This window comes from Phoca vitulina, unplaced genomic scaffold (genome assembly GCF_004348235.1).
Source record: "Phoca vitulina isolate PV1807 unplaced genomic scaffold, GSC_HSeal_1.0 scaffold82, whole genome shotgun sequence".
In the NCBI taxonomy this organism is placed as follows: Eukaryota; Metazoa; Chordata; class Mammalia; order Carnivora; family Phocidae; genus Phoca; species Phoca vitulina.
Genome location: NW_022589785.1, coordinates 5,557,927 through 5,581,115, shown reverse-complemented (window position 1 = coordinate 5,581,115; position 23,189 = coordinate 5,557,927). Strand labels below are relative to the sequence as shown.

Here is a 23,189-nt window from a genome sequence, read left to right as displayed (position 1 = left end):
CCTGGGAAATGACTGTTCCCCTGCCTCCTCCCTAAGATTCTCAACTAAGTTGAGAACAGGTGTTCTTCTAGCGGGTAAGGGCTCTGAGGTAGAATCTTGCCTTAAGTGCCTTGCACAGTGAATAGTTTGGGGATGGGTGAAGAGTTTTGCAGTTTTCCTGAGCAGATAAAATGAAAGATTCAACTAGGATGGTGCTGGACCAGCGTGGAAAGGCCCAGAATTTACATGAATGGCTTAGTGCCATAGTATCCAGTGAAGAGATACACTAAACCACTTGGGGTAAATGCGGTTAGAAATTCATGAATAGGGTAGAATTGTCTGCTATGATGTGGAAAGTAAGCTAGTTTCAAAAAGATAAATACTGTGTGGGGCGTTAGGATTTCAAGGCCATAATGTCAGTAATTGGAATCTGTGCAAGCTTGTGGAATCCAGTATGCATTTATCCATCTAGTATTTGTTGACTCCCAGTATTTTTAAACACTATGTCCTATCCTAGCATAGTTATTAAGTTTATCATTTTAACTGTTCTCAGGTCCAGTAAGATAAGAAAGAAAGCAGAACAAAGGAAAAGCACTTTTTCTTTAAATGGCAGGCACTGTACCAGGTGGTGTTTTACATGTATTATTTAATTTAATCCTCAAAGTAGCACTGAGGTAAGTGTACTTCGTACCCTCTTTTTCAAAGGAGAAAACTGAAACTCAGAGAGGTAAGTAAGATCACAGAGCCCACCTGCCTTCAGAGTTGCTGTTCTTTCTCTCAGAATTGCTGCTCTCAGTACCAGTTGAGAAATGGATAGGGAGGCTCTAGGAAGACAGTATTGATAGCATTTGTTGATTTGACCTAACTATTCATTTATTAATTCCACAGATTTATTGAGTGCTGTTTTGTACTGGGTATTATGCTGGGCAATAGGGAAAGGGAGAGACCGAGACAAACATGATCCTTACTCTCATGTAGTTAATATTCTAGAGAATAATTATAGAGAATTATCATGATCTTTAGGTTGATTTGCATTTAGCTTTATCTGTTTAGTGCTCATATTTTGTTATATATTGTGTGCATGCAAATATACATATACACATATGCACATGTATGAGCATAAGCTGTGTTTTCTAAAAAGAAAGTAAGGATAAAAAACTTGTTTGTAGATTAACAAGTTTGGGGAATTTCTTTATACTGCATCTTTTACCTAGAATTTCAGAGACACTGAACAGTAAAACTTCTTTATGAATTGCATTACATTCTGCTCAAAAAGGTTTTTTGTTTTTTAATATTTCATAATAGAAAAATTTTAATTTATTGAAAAGTGGAGAGTATACTAAACCCACATGTATCTGTCACTCAGCTTCATAAATGCCAGCTCATGACTAGTCTTGTAGGGAAGCAATTACTGTAAGTAATTCAGTTCAGAACTAATATTCAACTTAAACATTTATCTTTTACATAGGTTTTACGTAAAACTTATGTAATTACTTATGTAATTTATTTGTGACTAACTTAGTATTATTCAAGTAATAAGAAGATGGTTGTTGAATAATATAAGCTGTTGTATTGTGGGGCTGCTTTATTAATGTTTTAGAAGGGAAGCTTCTTAAGACTCTGGATTACATGTATGTCTCCATATTCAATTGTCGAGCTAAGTAAATACATTTAAATAAGTAACACTTAGAGAAAGGCAGATGTTCAAAATTAGCCAAGTACACTTTTGGCCCTCTGTCATATTTTGCATAAAAGAACAAAACCAATGGTACAGTGCACTAACTTTGTAATTTGCTTTTTGAGTTGGGTCTTTTTTGTTGCTATTGGTTGCATGATTAATTTTTTTATGATTGCATACTTATTTGGATTTATTTCTCTTGTGCTGAAGGAAATGTACAAATTACAACTGGAACTCTGCTAAAATCTACTGAAGAAGTACAAGGTATGAAGGTCAATGGGACTAAGACGGATTATAATGAAGGACACAAGAATGGCAATGTGAGTAAAGGTCTCTCAGCTGGGTGCAGCGAATACCCAGAAATAGACAAAATCATGACCAGTGGTGAGGTTTCAGAAACCAGCACATTAGTTTCCCTAGAGCCTTTAACCTTTGTGGACCCTGGATTAACAGAAGCAACTTCTAAAGAAAAAGAATGTGAAGAATTAAAAACTTGTCCTTCTTGGTTGTCATTGTTACCAGGGAGCAGTGCCATTTCCAAAGTGAACAATGGGAAGGAAGAGGTGTGTAAGTTAAACCTTGTCTGTGAAGCAGATGACAATCACCAACAGATTCTCAGCCACCATAATGAAAAACACAGTTCTGCCCATGGCAGTCCCAAAGCCACGAGAAATATAGTTGTTGTAGAACCCTTAGAAGAAAACTCTGGCATTTCATATTTCTCAAGTTTGTCTGGTCCGGAATCCAGGACACCATCCTTAGAAACAAGTGGTTTTGAAGGTGATGGCTTGCCAAAGGGATCTGCGGAAAAGACAGACAATTCCTGTTTTGATGGAGATGGTCAAAGCAAGAACGTGGCTACTAGAAAAGAAAATGAACAGTTTTTGAACCCCAGGAGTGAAAGAGGGGAACTCTTTCTTGTTAATGCCAGGCAACCAGAAGAGGATGCTAGTGGTCATTGTCCTGGTGAAAAAGAGACTGTTGCCTCCCCCAAAGAGAATATCCATGGTAACTCTTGTGTTCAAGGCAGTATCCATACAGACAGCCCTAGTTCTTCAGTGCCCGGTTCTTTCACTGAAGCCACAGAAGTAATGTTAAAAAAAAATCATCTGGAAATCACTTTAGACATTCAAGGTAGCTTGACAAACCATGAGGACCATAGAGAAACTTCTACTGATATGAGCCATTCAGGCAGACACTCTGAAGAGAGCAGTTTTTCCTCCTTAATGCAGATTGAAGAGCCAGAACAGACAACCACTATAGAGCCCAATATGGTAACTGAAAAGATTTACAGTAAAGACTCTAACTCATTCCGCTCCCAGAGAAATCTGGAAGACGACACCCAGTTAAGTGAAGCATCATATAATGAATTTCTGATTGAAAGAAAATCCCTTGTGAGTTTAAAGCGTGAGGACCAGATAAGTCTTATGAATGAGATATCAAAACCCAAGAAAGATATTGCTCAGTTACCACCATCCCTAGAATTTGCTTACAAACCTGAGTCAGAACAAGCTATACAGACCACACAGGACGATAGTTCACATTTAGGTGAACAGAACATAGCCTGTGAGATGAATAAACTTCCTTGTACCAATGAACTGGTTTTAAACAAAATAGAAAGTGAATGTGTTTTAAATCAAGTGCCCCTTAATTCTCAAGACCACGCGAAGTTGCCAGCTAACAAAGAGATGCCTTTAGCAACAAGCGAGGATTCCCAACAGAGCCATCACCCTCCATTAGAGGATGGAGCAGATGTCATTGCTCATACCCAAACCGTTCCCATGAAGACAAAAATGAAAGACATCTCTCCATCAGGTGACAAATCCTGTGGTGCCTCTTCAAACAACCCCACCTTAAACATCAAACCAGGAAGCCTAGAAAGAAAAAACGAACTGGCTGATTCTGGAATAGTCGATCTACCTTCCAGACTTCTCTCAAGCAAGAAAGAAGCAGCAGGCTTGCCTCAAGAGGTCTCTGTTATGGAATGTCAAAGTGTTCAGTCTCGGGATCTCTCTAGCTGTCGTTGTGTAAGTAAAAATGCACAAGAAAAGAACGTGTGTTCTGCTTATGCTGCTTTTGAGTCCAGCAGAATCATCCCAAAAGTTGAAAACTCTTTGATGACCAAGTGTGAAGATGCATTTCAGCACAGCAATCACCACTCCCAAGGAAGAGAAGACTCCACAGAAAGTAGCACGCATAAAGTGAGTTACACATCAGAGGGAAGTGAACTTGCTGGGGAAGAAACTAAAGGCAGCCTCACAGGAGATAAGATGCAAAACGAAATGACAGGAGGCGTATTAAATAGTGAAGCTTCAGACAAGACCATTCCCACCACCAGTCACACCCAGCCCAGTGAGGAATGGTTGGAAGGAAAGGAACAGGATGTACCTAAAGAGACTGTGTTTTGCAAGTATAACATCTCTGACTGTGCCACATCAGAACTAAACTTATCTGCAAACATTCCAAGCCCTGAAAAATTGTTGGACCAGTCTCTAACTGTTATGCTCTCCAGTTTCAAAAGCATAAGCCAAGCAGTTGAAACTCTTGATCAGAAAACAGATAAAGTCCTTGACTGCCAGAGTAACCCAAATAGACCAGATGAAGGCAGAAATGAAGATAAACCAGCTAAGGAGACACTAGATGGTGACAAGAGAGAGACTGTCACAGAACCTAACAGAGAGGTAAGCCACAACCAAAAGGATCTGCTAGTTAGTTCAGCCAGTAACAACCCATTGTCCAGTGGTAGTTCAAAGAAAGGCGATTTGAAAGGAGACTCTGAACATATTTCTGGTTGTGAGGAGTCCACAGATGGCATGGTAGACATCATCTACACGAACTGCAGTAATAAGTCTACAAAAGGCATGTTAGACTTAAGAGCATCTAGTACCCTTGACGGTGGTGCAGGGCAAGATGGACTGACGTTACAGGAAACCTCAGTGAGTACTGTTTCTCAGAGAAGAGAACTGAGTGCTGCATTTATCAGAATGATTGGCCAGGACTCAGATTTCCCAGATGCTACTTCCTCTACAGGGGAGCCTCTGGAAATTAAAAAATCATGTGAAGAGAAAGTATGCAGATCATTAAAAGATTGTGAAATGGAAATGTGTCCAGACTCTTGTGCCCATGAGCTAGAGTCTATTGCAGATCATGAACCAAATATAAGAACATTGGGTAGAGTAAATGTGTCCTTAGATTATAGTCATCATGAACAGCAAGTTAAAGAAGCATCCCTTAGAGAAACAAAAGGAATGATCGAAGGATCAAGACTGGAAATAATTTCTGAGTTTGACAAGGACAATACCTTTGGAATTTCCTCAGAAGAGTTGCTGTCTTCTGGATGCCCAGATGAGAACCCTGTTCCTGTAGGGAGCCTGAAATCCATTGAGATAATGCCTTCGTATCTGTCTTCTCACAAAAATTCAGAAAGTAATGTTAATAGTGAAGAAACTGACCTGAAAAATCTTTTTAAACCAAAAGATGGTGAAATGCTTTGTGAAAATGTGGAGCACCACACAGTCCTGCTTGAGAAGAAGGAAGGAGAACCAGGGGATGGGAGTAATTCTGGTGAAGGAGTCAGAATAGACATTGGTATGCAAAATTTGCCTTTGACAATGGAAACAGAAACTAAGTTGAGAGGAGAAAAAACTGAAGAACATCAGAGGGGACCCATGGGTCACGTAACTGTCAGGGAAGAGTCTGAGGAGATGATTACCAGAGAGGCTGGTCATGGTGATAAAGGAAGAGAGATTTTTCAGTCCCACTCTAAATCCCAGAGGATGCTTGCTGATGTTGAAGAGCAACAAAGGCAGAGGGCTTTGGACTACGTGTTGCAGAATGAAGAGGAATATATACATCAAAAAGAAGCATACACGATATTGGAACAATGTACATCGTCTGACATTTTACCGGATGAGCTGAAAGATAAGAACCAAGCTAAGTATTGCAAAGGTGAGTCCACCATGATGAAGAAAATCACCCTAGCACAGCTGGCCACGGGCGGCAGTGCTGCACAGTTCCGAAAGTTGGAGGATCCAAAGGAGGAAAGCTTGTGTCATCCATTAAAAAGGACCATGGAGTCGTACACAGGCCCTTGCCTTCGTGTTGCCCCTCAGAAAGCACAAGACCCCAACTCTGCTGGGTGTGATGAAATACACGGTGCCTTTGGGAACACTTCACACCAGAAAAGAGTGCTTCCCTTAAAGAAGCAGCCCCATCGAACATGTAAGAAAGTTTCCTGTCAGGAGCAACTCAAGATGGGGAAAAAAATAAGTAAAATCAGAAGTTCTGCCTTTTTAAAGAGTTCCTCTGAAACCATCCCCACAAAAGCACACCGATTTCTCAGTTCGTGTGCTGTGCCTGCACCCGCACAATCGGAACCCGGAACAGAACCAGCCAGGAGCTTAATGAGCCACATACCAAAGCAGAAGGTGACTCTGTGCCATCCCTTGAGGATCCTGAATGTTAGGAAGCCTACCAAAGAATCAGCCTTACTCAGCAAGCTGTCCATTCTCGCCTCCAAACTGGTCCCAGCCACAAAGACCCAGAAACTAAGATACCGGCGGTGTTCCTCGGAACTTCTTCCAGTGGCTAAAAGCTACAAGCGGCTCAGATACAAAAGGCTTCTGGATGGCTTTTCATACAATACAATGCAGCTAAATCCATATTTGGCAGCTAGTGGATGGGATAAGAGACCCAACAGTAAGCCCTTGACACTTTATTCGCTAGAAGCCATCAAAATGAGCTTCATAGATTTGAGCAACAAGGTGCCATCACTGCTGTTTGGTTCCGAAATTTTCCCGGTATCTTTTCACATGAAATCGGGCTCTGAGTGCATGACCGAGTCCCCAAGGACTTTTCCTGAGCACTGTGCTCCAGCCAGGCTCACCTTAGGAGAGGCCCCCAGGTGCCTGTCTCAACCTCCCAAGTGGACCTTTTCTTTCTTCTTGTCCCGCAGTTGTCCTGGGATGGCCACATTCAGGGAAGACGCTGGCCTCCATGGTCAGGCATGTGCCCAGGCTCCTTCCCAGTCTCCAGGTCCTCTCCAAGACTATGGAGGCGCTGCCATAGTCCAGACCAGAGCAGGCTGCTCTGTTCTTGGCCTTCACACACTTCTAGCACTTTGTTCTCCTGGATGTTACCGAATCTGGACAAAAAAACGGAGCTTCTCTAGTCACATGCCTACCATGCAGAGGCTCTTCATGACCCAGTTTACACAGGGCTTAAAAGGGTTAAGATCTCCAGCCTCCATAGCAGACAAGGTCTTCTGTTCTCTTCCCTACTCGGTGGGCCGAGTGCTATCCATTTGGAGCCAGCATGGGCCTTCTGCCTGCCCCTTCGAAATCTCTACTCTTCATTCCACTCACAGCAAGCGGCAGCCAACTCTGAGCACCATGAGCAGGTAAAATCCATGTTTGCTTTTCAACCTCTGGGGAAAGTTGAGGGCTAGAAATGCAAGGCTATTTAGAGTTTCAGTCTCTGCATTTTGTTTACCTTGACAAATCTCTGCTGAGAAAATGTAGCTGTAAGTCTTAAGTGTAGACCCCTCTAATTTTCCTGCAGAATCTACCCCTGTATTTTTACCATTCTATGTTTTGTCCATGTCATTCGCAAACCATCAAATCTTTTGAATCTCTTCTTTTCTACCCATGCCCCCGCCTTCCAAAGAACACCATTACACGTCAAAGACTTATAAATAGTGACAAATAATGGCTTCTAACTATATCTTATTGACAAAGTATTATACAGTCAGCAACTACTTCGATGTTTGATGTATAAAAGATACAGAATAAGTACTTTTTTTTTTAAGATGTTATTTATTTATTTGACAGAGAGAGAGAGCACAGCAGGGGGAGCGGCAGGCAGAGGGAGAGGGAGAAGCAGGCTCTCCACTGAGCGGGGAGCCCGATGCAGGGCTCAGTCTCAAGACTCCAGGATCATGAACTGAGCCAAAGGCAGACACTTAACCGACTGAGCCACCTAGGCACCCCCAGAATAAGTACTTCTTAAGTAAATAAACTAATTATGTAGGTATCACCAAATCTAGTTCATGAACCTTTGGATTTCTCTCTGGAGCAGAGAGGCTTCAAAGATTGACATTTGCATACTATAGTTGTACAATTTATAGAATTTTAAGTGAGCTAGAGAAGAGTAGTTTGACCACTTAGAATAGTTGAAAATAATTTCACCAATATCATTTTACCTTTTTTTTTTTAAAGTTTTCATTTATTTATGTTAGAGTGGGGGGGGCAAGAGGGTGATAGAGAAAAATCTCAGCAGATTCCCTGCTGAGTGCAGTGCCCTACACAGGGCTCAATCCCACAACCCTGAGATCATGACCTGAGCTGAAATTGAGAGTTGGATGCTTAACTGAGCCACCCAGGTGCCCCTCATTCTACCTTCTTATTGGAAATAAGAGGAGAAAGAATTAGAGAGTTATATCCTAAGGATCTGTCTCAGACATAATAAATCCTCCTATTTGTAATCCCTCAAATAACAGAAACTGAAATTTTTTTAATTGGCCCTCATCATTGCTATAGTTTAAAAATTCAACACCAGCAAAGCCGTAAAATTAGGGAGAGGCCTTGTTCTTCATGTGTCTGTGCAGTGTCTTATGCAGAATCATTCTGTGTCACTAAAACACTGTCTGGTGCATATTACAAAGTTCCCTGACCGTCTTAGCAGAAAACTAACTAAATCAAAGGGTTTCAGAAAGACACCGCAGAACCTGAATGTGGCTGATGGAAATTGAGAGATGAATGATCTTCGAAGTACTTGTCCTGTAGTTAATAGAAAAATGTTCTTACAGTGTAGTCACAAAAAATACATTGGAATGAATCAAATTGTTTTATTTTTTTCAAAGATTTTATTTATTTGTTTGAGAGAAAGAGAGCGAGAGAGAGCACAGCGGGAGGTGTGCAGAGGGAGAGGAAGAAGCAGATGCTCCACTGAGCAGGGAGTCCGACACGGGGTTCAATCCCAGGACCCTCCCTGAGATCATGACCAGAGCCGAAGGCAGACGCTTAACTGACTGAGCCACCTAGGCGCCCCCGACTCACATTGCTTTAAATCATAGTATACTGCTTTTACTTTGTCTGGTTTGTCAGTATACCTCTATAACCGCATAATCGTGCTCTGCTCAGTGTCTGACATGCAGCTTTAAATTGTCTTACCTTCTCTATGCTGTGTTCATGCCTGAGGTTCGAATATAGGCCAGTTCTTTGTTGCACCCTGTGAAGACGTGCAGCCTTTGGCCCTTTTTCTTCATCCACAACTCTTTTCCCTCCTGACTTTTCTGTTTCCTGGCATGGAATATTTTTTCTCTGCCTTCCTTCTTATGTCTAGCATTTTATTTTGTTCTTTTTATTTTAATTTAATTCAAGTGGAATGTTGGGGTGGGGGGTGTTTCTAGGGACTTTTCCTTCTTCTTGGCTCTAGAAGTGCCTTATCATCATATGCCTTGACTTTAAGTTTAGAAGTTTGCTGTTTTTCTAAACACACTTAGAAATATTAAGCATGATAAATTGAGTAACCCAATAAAGCAGGACTTAACAAATATTAAATTATGTTTCTATAGGATTTTTTTTTTTTTTACAGAGAGAGAGAAAGAGAGGAAGTGCACAAGCAAGGGGAGCAGCAGAGGGAGAGAGAGTAGCAGGCTCTCCGCTGAGCATGGAGCCTGATGTGGGGCTCGATCCCAGGACCCCGGGATCATGACCCGAGCCAAAGTCAGACGCTCAACCAACTGAGCCACCCAGGCGCCCCATAGGATTTTTTTTTAAGTTTTATTTATTTAATCTACACCCAACGTGGGGCTTGAACTCATGACCCTAAGATCAAGAGCTGCCTGCTCACCTGACTGAGGCAGCCAGGCACCCCCAAAGGATTTTCTTATTTGAACCTTCAGCACTCTCTAATGGAAGTTGAATGGGCTTCTTTTTTGCTGTTTTTATAGATGATGAGCTTGAGGCACATGGTTTTTTCTAACCCAGATCAGGTTAGTGTTTCAGCTGAGCTAGACCTAGATGCAGGGTCTTCTGATTTCTGATTTGGTCAACTCCTTCTCCAGTATACACCCTGCCTCTTTCCTTTTATCAGTACCTGTCAGGGAATCCTGAAGTAGTTAGTTAGTGCTAAACCTTCTAAAAATCTGAATTGTCTTTGTTTTCTAGACATTGAGCAAATCTACTTCTAAGAGGAGATGGATTGTTTTCATGGTCATCACTGATTAAACCTGTATCATCAGCTCAATGATTAAACCTGTACTGTGTTCCAAATTTGGTAGAAACTGATACAGGTTTTACTTTGAGAGGCATTAAAAAGCTCTCCACCTTCATTTATTGATGTATCTATAAGTGATGAATACCATTGCTTCATCTATACAAATAAAAGCTTAATTACAAAGGAGTTAACTCTGTTAATGGTTTTCTTCTACATAACCATGTTTTATGTGCAACTTGGCTTTAAAGAGAATAAGGGTTCTTCATAATCTTCTTTAAGGATATAGAAATTAGGCTTTATTTTAATGGCATTAATAAAGAGATGAATAATACAAGATTTGTGGGGCACCTGGGTGGCTCAGTCATTTAGCGTCTGCCTTCAGCTCAGGTCATGATCCCGGGATCCTGGGATCGAGCCCCGCATCGGGCTCCCTGCTCCACGGGGAGCCTGCTTATCCCTCTGCCACTCCCCCTCCTTGTGTTCCCTCTCTTGCACTGTGTCTCTCTGTCAAATAAATAAATAAAATCTTTAAAAAAATAATACAAGATTTTTTTATCTATGAATTATATTTTGAAATCTTTAAGGTATATATTTAACAAAAGAAGGTGTAAGACTCAAAGCCATTCTTGTTCCCCTCCTTTCTCTTACTGTCCTCTCTTTATTCCTCTCTCTACCTTCTTTCCATATAAGTTAGAAAATAATCTTCCCATCAGCCTGCCTCCACTCCAGTGGTGGGCACATAAATGTAATTCTCAGGACTGGGGGGCTTTTTCTTCTTTCTGAGTGACTGACATTTCTTGTCTTCCTAGGGCCTCATTGAATATCATGTGCCATCAGTAGCATCAAAACCTTTGAGTACCCACAGTGGCATCAAAACTTCCCGGTTGTTCCACTGCCCTAACCTGTTGCTTTTGTACTTTTGCTTCACTTCAGCCACACCATGTTACCGTATGTGCCTCTTCCAGGCATGGAAGCTACTTATAATACCAGTGGCAGTCAGATGAGGTAAGCCTCCAGCAGCGCCTGCTACATAAGGGCTTGCAGCTTGCAGTGTGCGTGTGTGTGAGTGTGTGTGTGTGTGTGAGAGAGAGAGAGAGAGAGGAAGAGTGAATGTGCAAGTGAACACAGCACCTGAGAGGGCGCACTAGCAGATGGTGTGGGTTGAGCATAGCATGATTCTGACGTCTGTTTTCCTTCCAAACCTGATCCGAGATTTAGATGCGTTTTATCATAAGTAGTGACTAAGGATGTGTAATCAGTACCATTTATTGAAAAAGAGTCAAAATCACTAGCCAGCTCTTTGTACCACAAGTTCCCTCTCAAGCTGTCTCTTGGTCGTAGAGCCAGCTTCATTGCCTTGATGGGATGGATCTCATTGAGCACAGTTCATTTGTTCAGTTCACTAAATGCCTTTTTCCTCCAAAAAGTCTCTTCCTTTTTACATTTTTCCTTATAAAACTTCTCTACACCAATGAAATGGATTGACCATATCCTTTTAATTTTTTAAATATATAGACACAGGCTGTGTCCAGAAATAACTAGAGAACAGGTTGGCTGGAAACGTCATTGCTGGAAAAAGGGAAGATCTTCAACCTTAGTATGTTGTTAAGTTGAATGTGCCGAGGGAGAAAGTGAAACCCATCTCATATTTTCCTTCTCTGTTTTTCTTTTCATGGTGCTAGACTAGAGCCTCCATTCCCTGCCTTGGTACCAAAGTCTTGCTTGGTAACAGACTCAGCTGTCAGCAAGCTCTTGCTTTCAGCCTCCGAGTTCCAGGTTCCTGAATTTGATGAGCTGGATACTGTGGCAGCGGCATGCCCCCATCCACAGAGCAGCCCTCCAGAACAGAAAGAGGTAAAGTGCTGATAGAGTCGAGGGCAATACTGGAAGTGTCCATCGAGGACCAAAGATCACATGATGGGTACACACAGGCCCCTGCATGTCTTTGCTTATCACTGTTAGCTTCAGCTGATTGCTGGAAATTACCAGGGCAGGAGTTTTTCTGCTTGGCCACTGAAGGCTACTCTGGATCTCTTAGTCTGAATTATTTTCCAGAAACTTTTTTCTTGACAGTAGCATTTAACAGTATTTAGAGAGTTGGACCAAAGAGCTGCTTGCATTCAAAGATGAGTGAACAATGGTATTCTTCATTTTGCAGTCTCTCTCTGTCTCCAACAGTTAACAGGCTTTCATATTGCTTATCTCAATATCTGAGCTGAATATGTAGATTCTCTTCTAACAATATAAAGGGAGTGGTTGCTGAGAACACTGTCAGCAGGAGTAAGTAGAGCTTTGTCATAAACTATGAGAGTCAACTGTAAACTGAGGAAGCAAAATCTTAAGAGTGTCAAGAAAAAGGACTTTATGTATTTAAAATGTCTTCTAACTTGACCATCTTTCTTCTTAATCTTTAAAAATAGGCTGAGCCAGAGAAGAGGCCAAAGAAAGTCTCACAGATTCGTATCCGGAAAACCATTCCTAAGCCAGACCCTAATCTTACCCCCATGGGCCTTCCTCGACCCAAAAGGTGAGCTCCTTCTCTAATACACATAGGTTCACATTTTTTGGAAAATTGTTTGATAGAATATAATGACCTTTTAAGTGGTCATATACTCTGAGCTATTTATTATACTTCTAGGAATTTATCCAAAAGAATTAATTGATAATATGACCAGAGATTTATGTGCCAGGGATATTGTTCTGCATTCTTAATCATTTTTATCAAGCTCACTATGCCAGATATTATGCTGTCCCTTTGTGTACATAGTCTGTTCGTCCCCTAGTGGTACTGGGAGGTCAGCACCATTGTCACCCCCAGGTTTAGGTGAGGATGCCAAGGCTCAGTGGTTAAGACACCTGTGTTAGGCCATGGTGTCAGTCGCATGGCTCAGGTGGTTTCTCTCTCACACAGTTTTTACCCAAACCCACAGCCCAACCTCACAACATTCTGGTGCAAAATTGACAAGGGGCCTAATGTCATGAGGGAAAGAAGTTTAATTTTTTTTCTCTTTTTCTTTAAGAAAATGCCAGATGCATGCTATGGTCTATCTCATGGCCTTTAAAAACTTGGTTTCTAAAGGTTTATTTTTTATGACAGACATAATTGCTAACCCTAAAAAGGGAAGTGGAAAGAAAAAAAGGATTACCAAATTATGTATTTGATGTACTATACATTACCCAGACACACTATAAAAATACAAACATTTTGTAAAAGATCTCCAGAGTTCGGGGCACCTGGGTGGCTCAGTCGTTAGGCGTCTGCCTTCGGCTCAGGTCATGATCCCAGGGTCCTGGGATCGAGCCCCGCATCGGGCTCCCTGCTCTGCGGGAGGCCTGCTTCTCCCTCTCCCATTCCCCCTGCTTGTGTTCCCTCTCTCACTGTGTCTCTCTCTGTCAAATAAATAAATAAAATCTTAAAAAAAAAATAAATAGATACAATTTAAAAAAAAGAAAAAGCTCTCCAGAGTTACATTTACTTGTGGTGGATTTCACTCCTTCATTTCTCATTGGCAAATAGAAGCCTAACAGTAGTCCCTTAAGTAACCCCAGGGTAAGTTATTGGACCCTCCTGAGCTTCAAGAATGTGTCTGTAAAGTGTAGTAAGAATTCCCAACACTTAAGATTGCTGTACAGTCCACTTGAGGAAAAAATGTGTACTGTACCTATTATATTGCTTCACACAACACAAATGCAATAATTATTACTGTGATCATAATTGACGTTCTACTTTTCCCACATGGTTTTTGTCTTAATATATTTTATATTACAGTTCTTTTATTGATCATCCTACCATATGTTTTTATAAGAGAAATTTTTTAATATTTCAGATATCCTAGGTTGAATAGTACTTATTCTTAGAATGAAATAGGATTCAGGGGCGCCTGGGTGGCTCAGTCGGTTAAGCGTCTGCCTTCAGCTCAGGTCATGATCCCAGGGTCCTGGCATCGAGTCCCGCATCGGGCTCCCTGTTCCGCGGGAAGTCTGCTTCTCCCTCTCCCTCTGCCGCTCTCACTGCTTGTGCTCTCTCTGTCAAATAAATATTAAAAAAAAAGAAAAAGAAAAAGAAATAGGATTCAGAATCAAATGTATTCTGTCTTGCATTTATATGTAGATATAAGTTCTAAAAAAACCTTTTTATTATAAATAAGTAGTTGGGAGTGGAGAGAGTTTTAATATTGTAATGACATTCAGTCCTTTGAACTTCTTTCAAGTAATATGCCAAAAAATCACAGTAATCTATCATCAAATTATATTTAATGATTTACCACCTAATGTTTTTTGAAAGCAAAGGATTGAAAAATGCTGACTCACATAGGTTCTGTTATCAGGCATCGAAGCAGTGAGTATCTCATTGTATGAGCAACACACCAAAAAAATCTGACCAGTAAGTGTCAGATGCCCAATAATTTGTATGCTGGTCTTTCACTTAGAGATACTTTATTTAAATCAATATAGTGAAGGGTGGGGTGGGAGGGATGGGGTGACTGGGTGATGGACACTGGGGAGGGTATGTGTTCTGGTAAGCGCTGTGAATTGTGCAGGACTGTTGAATCTCAGATCTGTACCTCTGAAACAAATAATGCAATATATGTTAAGAAAGAAAAAAAGAAGAAGAAGAATGTAGCAGGAGGGGAAGAATGAAGGGGGGGAAATCGGAGGGGGAGAAGAACCATGAGAGACGATGGACTCTGAAAAACAAACTGAGGGTTCTAGAGGGGAGGGGGTTGGGAGGATGGGTTAGCCTGGTGATGGGTATTGAGGAGGGCACGTTCTGCATGGAGCACTGGGTGTTATGCACAAACAATGAATCATGGAACACTATATCTAAAACTAATGATGTAATGTATGGGGATTAACATAACAATAAAAAAAAATTAAAAAAAAAAAAATCAATATAGTGAAAGAGGTTGAAAAAATAAGATTTTTAACAAACCTTAGCCTAAGTTACCTAATAATAAAATGCTTTTATTCACATCCTCTTTTGTCAAAAAACCTTGAAGTTGTAGATTTAGTGCATTAAATTTATGGAAAAGCTTTGACATACAACTTTTTTTTTTTTAATATACTTGACACAATGTTACATTAGTTTCACGTGTACAATATCGTGATTCAACAAGACTATACATTATGCTGTGCTCACGACAGATGTAACTACCATTTGTCACCATACAATGCTATTATAATACCGTTGACTATATTCCCTATGCTGTACCTACTCATTCCATAACGGAAAGCCCTAATCTCCCACTCCCCTTCACCCATTTTGTACATTTCCCCACCCCTTGACATATAACTTAATTGGCAAAGGCAGCTTTTATCATTCAAGCCCATCAGCCAAATCATTCTTACTTCCTAACTTTTGTTTTCCAACTCAAGTAAATGTGTTAATTCGCACTTACGAAAATCATACAAACCATTGAGAAATAAATTATGGAACACATCTTATAAGGTAAATTTGTAAAAGCCATAAGTCAAAATTAAAATCATGTAACAAATATAAATAAAAATTTATTTTAATAGCACATTATTAAAACAACATGGTAATGCTGTTTCTCATTACTGGATTTGTAATAAACCAATGTAATGTGTAGTTAGAATAATAAATTCTGAAGTGAGAAGTATGGTAGAAAGCATAATATTGCTTCAGTAAATGTGTATGCATATATGAATCAAACAACGTTATTGGACTTTTAGGAACAATTAAGAGTCATGTAAAAAATCAGAAATAAACCTATTAATTTATGTAAATCTTAGGATTGCTTCAATATTTAATGTAGGAGAAAAATATATTATGAAACCAACTTGCATGGCAGTATCCTGTAATATTTGCTGCTGTTAACAGGGGTAGAAGTTATAACATTTTATAAGCTAAAATAAGATGATTAAATAATTGAATTAAATATTTCTTTATGTGGTTTTTTAAAAGTTTATTCCTTTACTGAAGGAAATTACTTAAAATTTTTGTCTGTGGGTTTTACATACTTCATCTTCAAATGTTTGATAGTCCTAGTAAACATTTTGGTTATATTTTTTTAAAAAAAGAAGAATTGACTGTTGAGTGGAACTTTTCTTTCGAAGTGATAACAGACTGTCAATGAGAATTGAGAATAGTTTTGGAAGAAACATTGGGTACAGTTAAATACATGAACAAGCTATGTTGGTATTTGAAGCTCTTTTTCCTAAGTAGGGCCTCCTTCTGAAGGAGGCATTGTTTGATGATAATCAGGAGATAAATGAGGCAGGGTCACTCTGACAAACCCATTCTGCAGCATATCTGAAATCTGAATATTCTGACACCAGCCAAAGTACCCTATTTCTAAAGCCACTTCTCTCTTAATGGAACTATATGTAATGGGGAAAGACCGGTCCAATACAAGTTTACTGCGCTTTCATTAATTACTGAAGGGGACTTAGCAAGATCAGGGATTTGATTCATATACTGAAATAGCATTCAGGATGGATAGGTGCTATTCTGAAAGAATTTGTGGGAATGGAGAACTCTGCATGATCATTCAAGGACACTTCTCAAACATATGACCAGAAGTTCTAGGAAATTAAAGATTAGGAGGTTGATTCCACTAAAACTGGGTATTCATGTACTCTGTGGCATGTCTTCTGGTATACTAGCGTGAATACCACTGGTATTTAGTAGCAACCTTATTTAGCTAGCTCTTGGGGGTTCACGTGTCTGTCGGTCCAATCAGACAAACTATACAGTATTTTAAATAGGGGAACTTTAATATAAAATGTTAAACTATAATAGGAGAGTAACCACAAGATGTACAGAGAATTCTGAGGGACCCTAAGACTGAGAGCACGTACTCAAGGAAAGACAAACTTGGAAGAGGGGCCACCTCCCTAGGTTGGCATTTAGACTTTGTTGGAAAGGGTATGGTTGCAACCCATTAGCTTGCTCTGGGTTGCTAAGGCCAGAACTAGGCACTCAGGAAATAGCAACTTTGCAGGGTGTAGACAAGCTGAGGGAGGCAGGCATGCAAGGAGAGTGCGGGTGCTACTGTGGATGTAAGACATGGAGCATGTTGTATTTCTTTCAGGAGGGCCACAGGAAACAGACCTCAAGAAGTTGGGGTGTAGACTTATGGCCTGGAGGCCACATATGTGTCAGGAAGCATGTGGCATGATCACCAGGCTAGGGTTGCCAGAGCACTGAAGGGACTGCATGCTCTGTCCACACAACTAGGGCTGAGCCCTCTCCAAATGCCCCCTCCTTGACATCCCAACAAACATGCACAATGACAGGGAAAAAAGTTTACCAGAACCAGGAAGAGAAACTCTTTTCCTCCTACAGTGTTCCCCAATGCCCTCTTCTGCCAAAGCTTTTAGCATCGTACTTAACTATAAAGAAGAAATGCTTAAGAGTCCAAGATTCCATTTTCACAAGAGTAGGTACTGAAGGGTACATTTTGAGCTAAAAAGCAATAATTTGATAACTGGTACATGACGGCATACCCTACAAATTTGAATAGAATTCACTTGACCAAGAGCTGTTCCTTTTAAGGAGAGATTTGAATAAATGGAAAAGTTGTATTTAATGCAATCATATGGAAAAATAAAGAAGCAAGAATAGCCAGGAAAATTCAGAAAAGGAGTGAAATAAGAGAGGTACTAATCCCAAGAGATACTACACTATATTGTAAAGTCTTAATAAATAAGAACAGCCAGAGCATAAGCATACAAATTGGTAAATTAAAATAGAAAGTCCAGAAATAGACACATAGGGAAATTTAGAATGTGACAAAGGTGTCCCCTCAAATCAATGGTAAAAAGAAAGACTAAAGTGCTGTTGGGGCAACTGAGTAGCCATTTTAAGAGTAATAAACTTGCAGGGGGAGGGGCAGGGGGGCACCTGGCTGGCTGTCAGTAGAGTATGTGACTTTTGTTCTCAGGGTTGTAAGTTCAAGCCACATGTTGGGTGTAAAGATCACTTAAAAATAAAATTTGGCGGGGCGCCTAGGTGGCTCATTCGTTAAGCATCTTCCTTCAGTTCAGGTCATGATCCTGGGGTCCTGGGATCGAGTCCCCAGGTCAGGCTCCCTGCTCAGCAGGAAGCCTCCTTCTCCCTCTCCCACTCTCCCTGCTTGTGTTCCCTCTCTCGCTGTCTCTCTCTCTGTCAAATAAATAAATTTTTTAAAAATCTAAAAAAATAAAAAATAATAAAATTTGGGGGGCACCTGGCTGGCTCAGTTGGTTAAGCGACTGCCTTTGGCTCAGGTCATGATCCCAGGGTCGTGGGATCGAGCCCCGCATTGGGCTCCCTGCTCGGCGGGAAGCCTGCTTCTCCCTCTCCCACTCCCCCTGCTTGTGTTCCCTTTCTTGCTGTCTCTCTCTCTCTCAATTAAATAAAGAAAGAAAGAAAAAGAAGAATTCTATCTAATGATTGGAGGAGTGATAGACTATTACCGTGTGTGACCCTAAAGAAGTAGTAAATGTAGGGCGCCTGGGTGGCTCAGTTGGTTAGGCGACTGCCTTCGGCTCAGGTCATGATCCTGGAGTCCCTGGATCGAGTCCCGCATCGGTCTCCCTGCTCGGCAGGGAGTCTGCTTCTCCCTCTGACACTAACCCCTCTCATGTGCTCTCTCTCATTCTCTCTCTCTCAAATAAATAAATAAAATCTTTAAAAAAAAAAAAGAAGTAGTAAATGTAATCAACATTTTTCAGTGGCTATTAATATTACAAAAAAGTCAACAACAGGTACCACAAGGTACACCACCATCTAAAAATCTTCCTATCAAAACACCTAAATCTGGGGGCATCTGGGTGGTTCAGTCGGTTAAGCGACTGCCTTCGGCTTAGGTCATGATCCTGGAGTCCCGGGATCGAGTCCCGCATCGGGCTCCCTGCTTGGCGGGGAGTCTGCTCCCTCTGACCCTCCCCTATCTCATGCTTTCTTTCTCTTTCTCTCTCTATCAAATAAATAATAAAATTCTTTAAAAAAAAAAAAAAAACCAAAACACCTAAATCTGATTATGCCTCTGTATCTCAATTGTCAATCTGTAGGAAATACCTGTAGTATTTCCCATATGTTTGGGTCAGAGGAATAGGTTAAATGATACTATGTGGGTGTAATCAAAATCTAGACTGGGGAAGCCACAGGTCAAATGACCTGGTTTCTTCACCAAATAAATTACAAAATTAAAAAAAAAGGAGACAAAATAGAACATGAGTAACATATAAATTGAGATGGGTTTGATTGGGATTAAAAATTCCAGGGACCTGTGTTTGGGAGAAGGGTAAAAATATTGATGCACTTCAGTTTCCAAGTTAAATATACTTATTAAAATTCTTGCCAGCCAATTAAAGGGGAATGTATAATTTCCAAGCCAGAAAGGGGGGATAGAAAGTAAGGAGTCAGTCAAGGAGAAGAAAAACATTGGAAAGGTAGGATTAAAAGAAGCTGTAAAATATGATAATAGATATAAATACAGTTATATCATTGCCAGCAAGTATAGACAAAATTTCATAAAGCTGAAAATTGGCAGCCTAGAAATATGTGTTGTGCACATGAGACACATCTAAAACTCATTGCAGAAGGGCTGAAAGAAAAGAAGCCCATCGAGTTGGGAAGGCAGTCTTTTCTCTCAAGAGAGCGTGGAGAGGGGTGTCTGGGTGGCTCAGTTGGTTGAGAGTCTGCCTTCAGCTCAGGTCATGATCCCAGGGTCCTGCATCAGGCTCCCTGCTCAGCGGGGTTCTGCTCCTCCCCCTCCCCCTGCTCATGATCTCACACTCTCTCTCCTCTCATAAATAAATAAAATCTTTAAGAAAGAACAGCATGAAGAACTTATTTTGGGGGCGCCTGGGTGGCTCAGTCGTTAGGTGTCTGCCTTCGGCTTAGGTCATGATCCCAGGGTCCTGGGATCGAGCCCCGCATTGGGCTCCCTGCTCGGCAGGAAGCCTGCTTCTCCCTCTCCTGCTCCCCCTCCTTGTGTTCCCTCTCTCGCTGTGTCTCTCTCTGTCAAATAAATAAATAAAATCTTTAAAAAAAAAAAAACTTACTTTGTTCTCTTTTCAGGTTGAAGAAAAAGGAGTTTAGTTTAGAAGAAATCTATACCAATAAGAATTATAAGTCTCCTCCTGCAAATAGGTGGGTACATGAGTAGGACTTAATAGACTGGGAGGGCTTCTGAAATGATCGATGTAAATCTCCAATCCTTTCACTTCAGAAAGGGTTTTATGTTCAGTTATTGGAAATAACATGAATTGATATTTTTACTTCCCAGCTTTTGAACTGGGGTTGGTGGTAGGATGGGACAGGAACATGTGTTGAATGAGGTAGGTACAGAAAACGTCTTACTTCAGTTTGTACTTGTGTTTTTAACAAATAGGCCAGCTCTCTTCTTCAGGACTAATAATCATCAATCTTCAGATAGGATTACAAACCCAAATACAGAACGAATTTCATTGGCTACCTTCAAGTCTGAATTCAGTTTAAGTCAGGGAACATTTATTAAATTCCTGTTGTGTCCAGGTTGTAGCAGGAGAGTTCTAGGATTTTATCCTGTAAGGTGAACATTTGCTCTAAGTCATTTGTACAAGATTATTCATTGCACCATTGCTAAATAATAGGAAAGGATTGGAAACAACTGAAAATATCCACTAATTGAGTTCTGATTAAATTATAATCCAGCCTTATAATGGAATGTACTATATAGCCATTAAAAAGAATGAATCAGGAGCGCCTGGGTGGCTCAGTCGGTTAAGCGTCTGCCTTCGGCTCAGGTCATGATCCCAAGGTCCTGGGATTGAGTCCCGTGTCGGGCTCCCTGTTCTGTGGGGAGTCTGCTTCTCCTTCACCCTCTGCCCCTGCCCCCGACTCGTGCTCTCTCACACTCTCAGTCTCAAATAAATAAATAAAAATCTTTAAAAATTAAAAAAAAAAAAGAATGGGACACCTGGGTGGCTCAGTTGGTTAAGCATCTGCCTTTGGCTCGAGTCATGATCCCAGAGTCCTGGGATTGAGTCCTGAGTCGGGCTCCCTGCTTCACAGGGAGTCCGCTTCTCCCTCTGCCCCTCCTCCCACTCGTTCTCTCAATCCCTCTCTCTCTCTCAAATAAATAAATAAAATCTTTAGAAAAAAAAGAATGAGGGGCTCCTGGGTGACTCAGTCGTTAAGCATCTGCCTTCAGCTCAGGTCATGATCCCAGGGTGCTGGGATCGAGCCCCGCATCGGGCTCCTTGCTCAGCGGGAAGCCTGCTTCTCCCTCTCCCACTCCCCGCTTGTGTTCCCTCTCTCGCTGTGTCTCTCTCTGTCAAATAAATAAGTAAAAATCTTTAAAAAGAAAAAAAAGAATGAATCAGATACCCATGTACCAAATTAGAATAATCTTAAAAGTTATTGACGGGGCGCCTGGGTGGCTCAATCGGTTAAGCGTCTGCCTTCAGCTCAGGTCATGATCCCAGGGTTTTGGGATCAAGCCCCGCGTCCGGGTCCCTGCTCAACAGGGAGCCTGCTTCTCCCTCTCCTGCTCCCCCTGCTTGTGCTCTCTCTCTCTCCGTCAAATAAATAAATAAAATGTTTAAAAAAAATAAGTACTGATAGGTCAGAGAGGCACAGTGCATAGGACAGTGTATGTAATTTGCTACCATTTGAGTAAGAGGAAAAAACCAAAGTGGAGGATATATGTCATGGGTCAGCAGACTACAGGCCAAATTCAGCCAGTGGCCTGTTTCCTTTCTTTTCTTTCCTTCTTTTTTTGTTACAGTCTGTCAGCAAAGAATGGTTTCTTTTAAAGAGTTGTTTAAAAACAAAAAAGAATATGTAATAGAGTCCTCTGTGGCTCATTAATTTTAAAATGTTTACTCTCTGGTACTTTATGCAAAAGGGCTATCTCTGATAATATATGCTTATTTATGCATGTCTGTGCATTGAATGACTTTTGGAAGGATACACAAAAAATATGCTGCTGTTGCCAACAGGGGCTGGCCTTGTATTCTTTACCCTTTTGTCCGGTTGCAGTTTTTTTACTCTGTGTTCCCATATTACATATCCATAAAAATTTTTTTTTTTCATACAAAAAAAGATAGATACTGGCCAGAGGAAACAGCTGAGTAAGTAGTCATTAGTCATTTAAGCCCCAGGTGACCAGAACGGTTGGTGGCCCAAGAGATGTGCCATGTGAGTCGGTGTGGTGTTGAGTCTTTTTTGTGCTCTGCCCTCAGGTGTTTGGAGACCATCTTTGAGGAACCCAAGGAACGAAATGGTACGCTAATCTCAATCAGCCAACAAAAGAGAAAACGAGTTCTAGAATTTCAGGATTTTACCGTCCCACGAAAGAGGAGAGCTCGTGGTAAGGTCAAGGTGGCAGGCAGCTTTACCAGGGCCCAGAAGGCGGCTCTGCAGAGTCGAGAGCTGGATGCTCTGTTGATAAAGAAACTAATGGAATTGGAGACCTTTTTTGCCAAGGAAGAGGAGGAGCAGGAGTGACCATCTGGTTGTTGAGAAGCAATTCGGTTTGGGGGTCTCAATTTTAGATTTTCCAGGCTCCTTGGAAGAGGTTGCCTAATTTTGCCCTACCGCCCAAACCACTCAAAATGCAGTCCATGGATTTTTACCTATTTTGAGGTGCAACCTTTTTAGGAAATGGTGAAGGAGGGTCCTCTGCTTCTACTGCTGAGTATTGAACCTCAGGAATGCTCCCTTTCTCCTGGAAATGGTCCTGAATGACATCTGGCCTCCTCCCCCCACTCGCCATCCTCAGGAGGAGGACACAGCACACGTTCAGTAACACTAGGATTCCAAGGACTCACAGCATTTGCACGTCTGTGTGAAAGTTCTGCATTGTTTACGGTGGTGCTAGACCAAGATTATTTAGAGACGTGGCCTAGGGAGGGGGACCTGGCGTCCTGTCCTGTGTGGTCTCACCGGCTCATTTCAGTAGTTGAGGAAAGATGAGCTGTTGTGTTTCCTAATCCTTTGAGTCTGTCTGCCCAGAACTGTGTGTATGTGTGTGTGTGTGTGTGTGTATGTGTGTGTGTGTGGCTTCTTCCCATGATTTTCTCCCCTCTGTGACTGTGGGTCACTAGTGCCAGAGGAGCCCGTCCAGGCCCCATTCGAAGTAAGTTGCACTTTTTAATGTTGTGGTGTTGATTATTTTCATTTGTTTTATTTCCTTTTTTTTTTTTTTTTTGTATTATTGCTGCATGTTTGGAGCCTTTAAATGTGATTTTAAAACAAATTTTTTAAGACATCAAGGAGAAAGACAATACACGTCTTCAGAATATATGACAGGCATTTGACCCAGTATATCAGTGCGTAGTATGGGACAATGGAGAGACATTTTCCCATCATGTGTTTCAA

The 23,189-nt window shown here is 41.1% G+C and overlaps 1 protein-coding gene across 6 annotated transcripts in view; it reads left to right on the top strand.

The window, feature by feature from the left end:
- The window catches only part of PRR14L (proline rich 14 like), a 51,626-nt gene extending 29,299 nt beyond the window's left edge, over positions 1-22,327 (top strand). For all 6 annotated transcript variants that reach the window (XM_032395077.1, XM_032395076.1, XM_032395079.1 and 3 more), the window contains 6 exons: positions 1,868-7,055; positions 10,808-10,879; positions 11,557-11,728; positions 12,295-12,401; positions 19,905-19,976; positions 22,052-22,327. In XM_032395077.1, the coding sequence (XP_032250968.1) occupies positions 1,868-7,055; positions 10,808-10,879; positions 11,557-11,728; positions 12,295-12,401; positions 19,905-19,976; positions 22,052-22,316 (5,876 nt within the window). In that variant the 3' untranslated portion in view covers positions 22,317-22,327. The remainder of the gene's footprint in view (positions 1-1,867; positions 7,056-10,807; positions 10,880-11,556; positions 11,729-12,294; positions 12,402-19,904; positions 19,977-22,051) is intronic.
- The last annotated feature ends 862 nt before the right edge of the window (positions 22,328-23,189 follow it).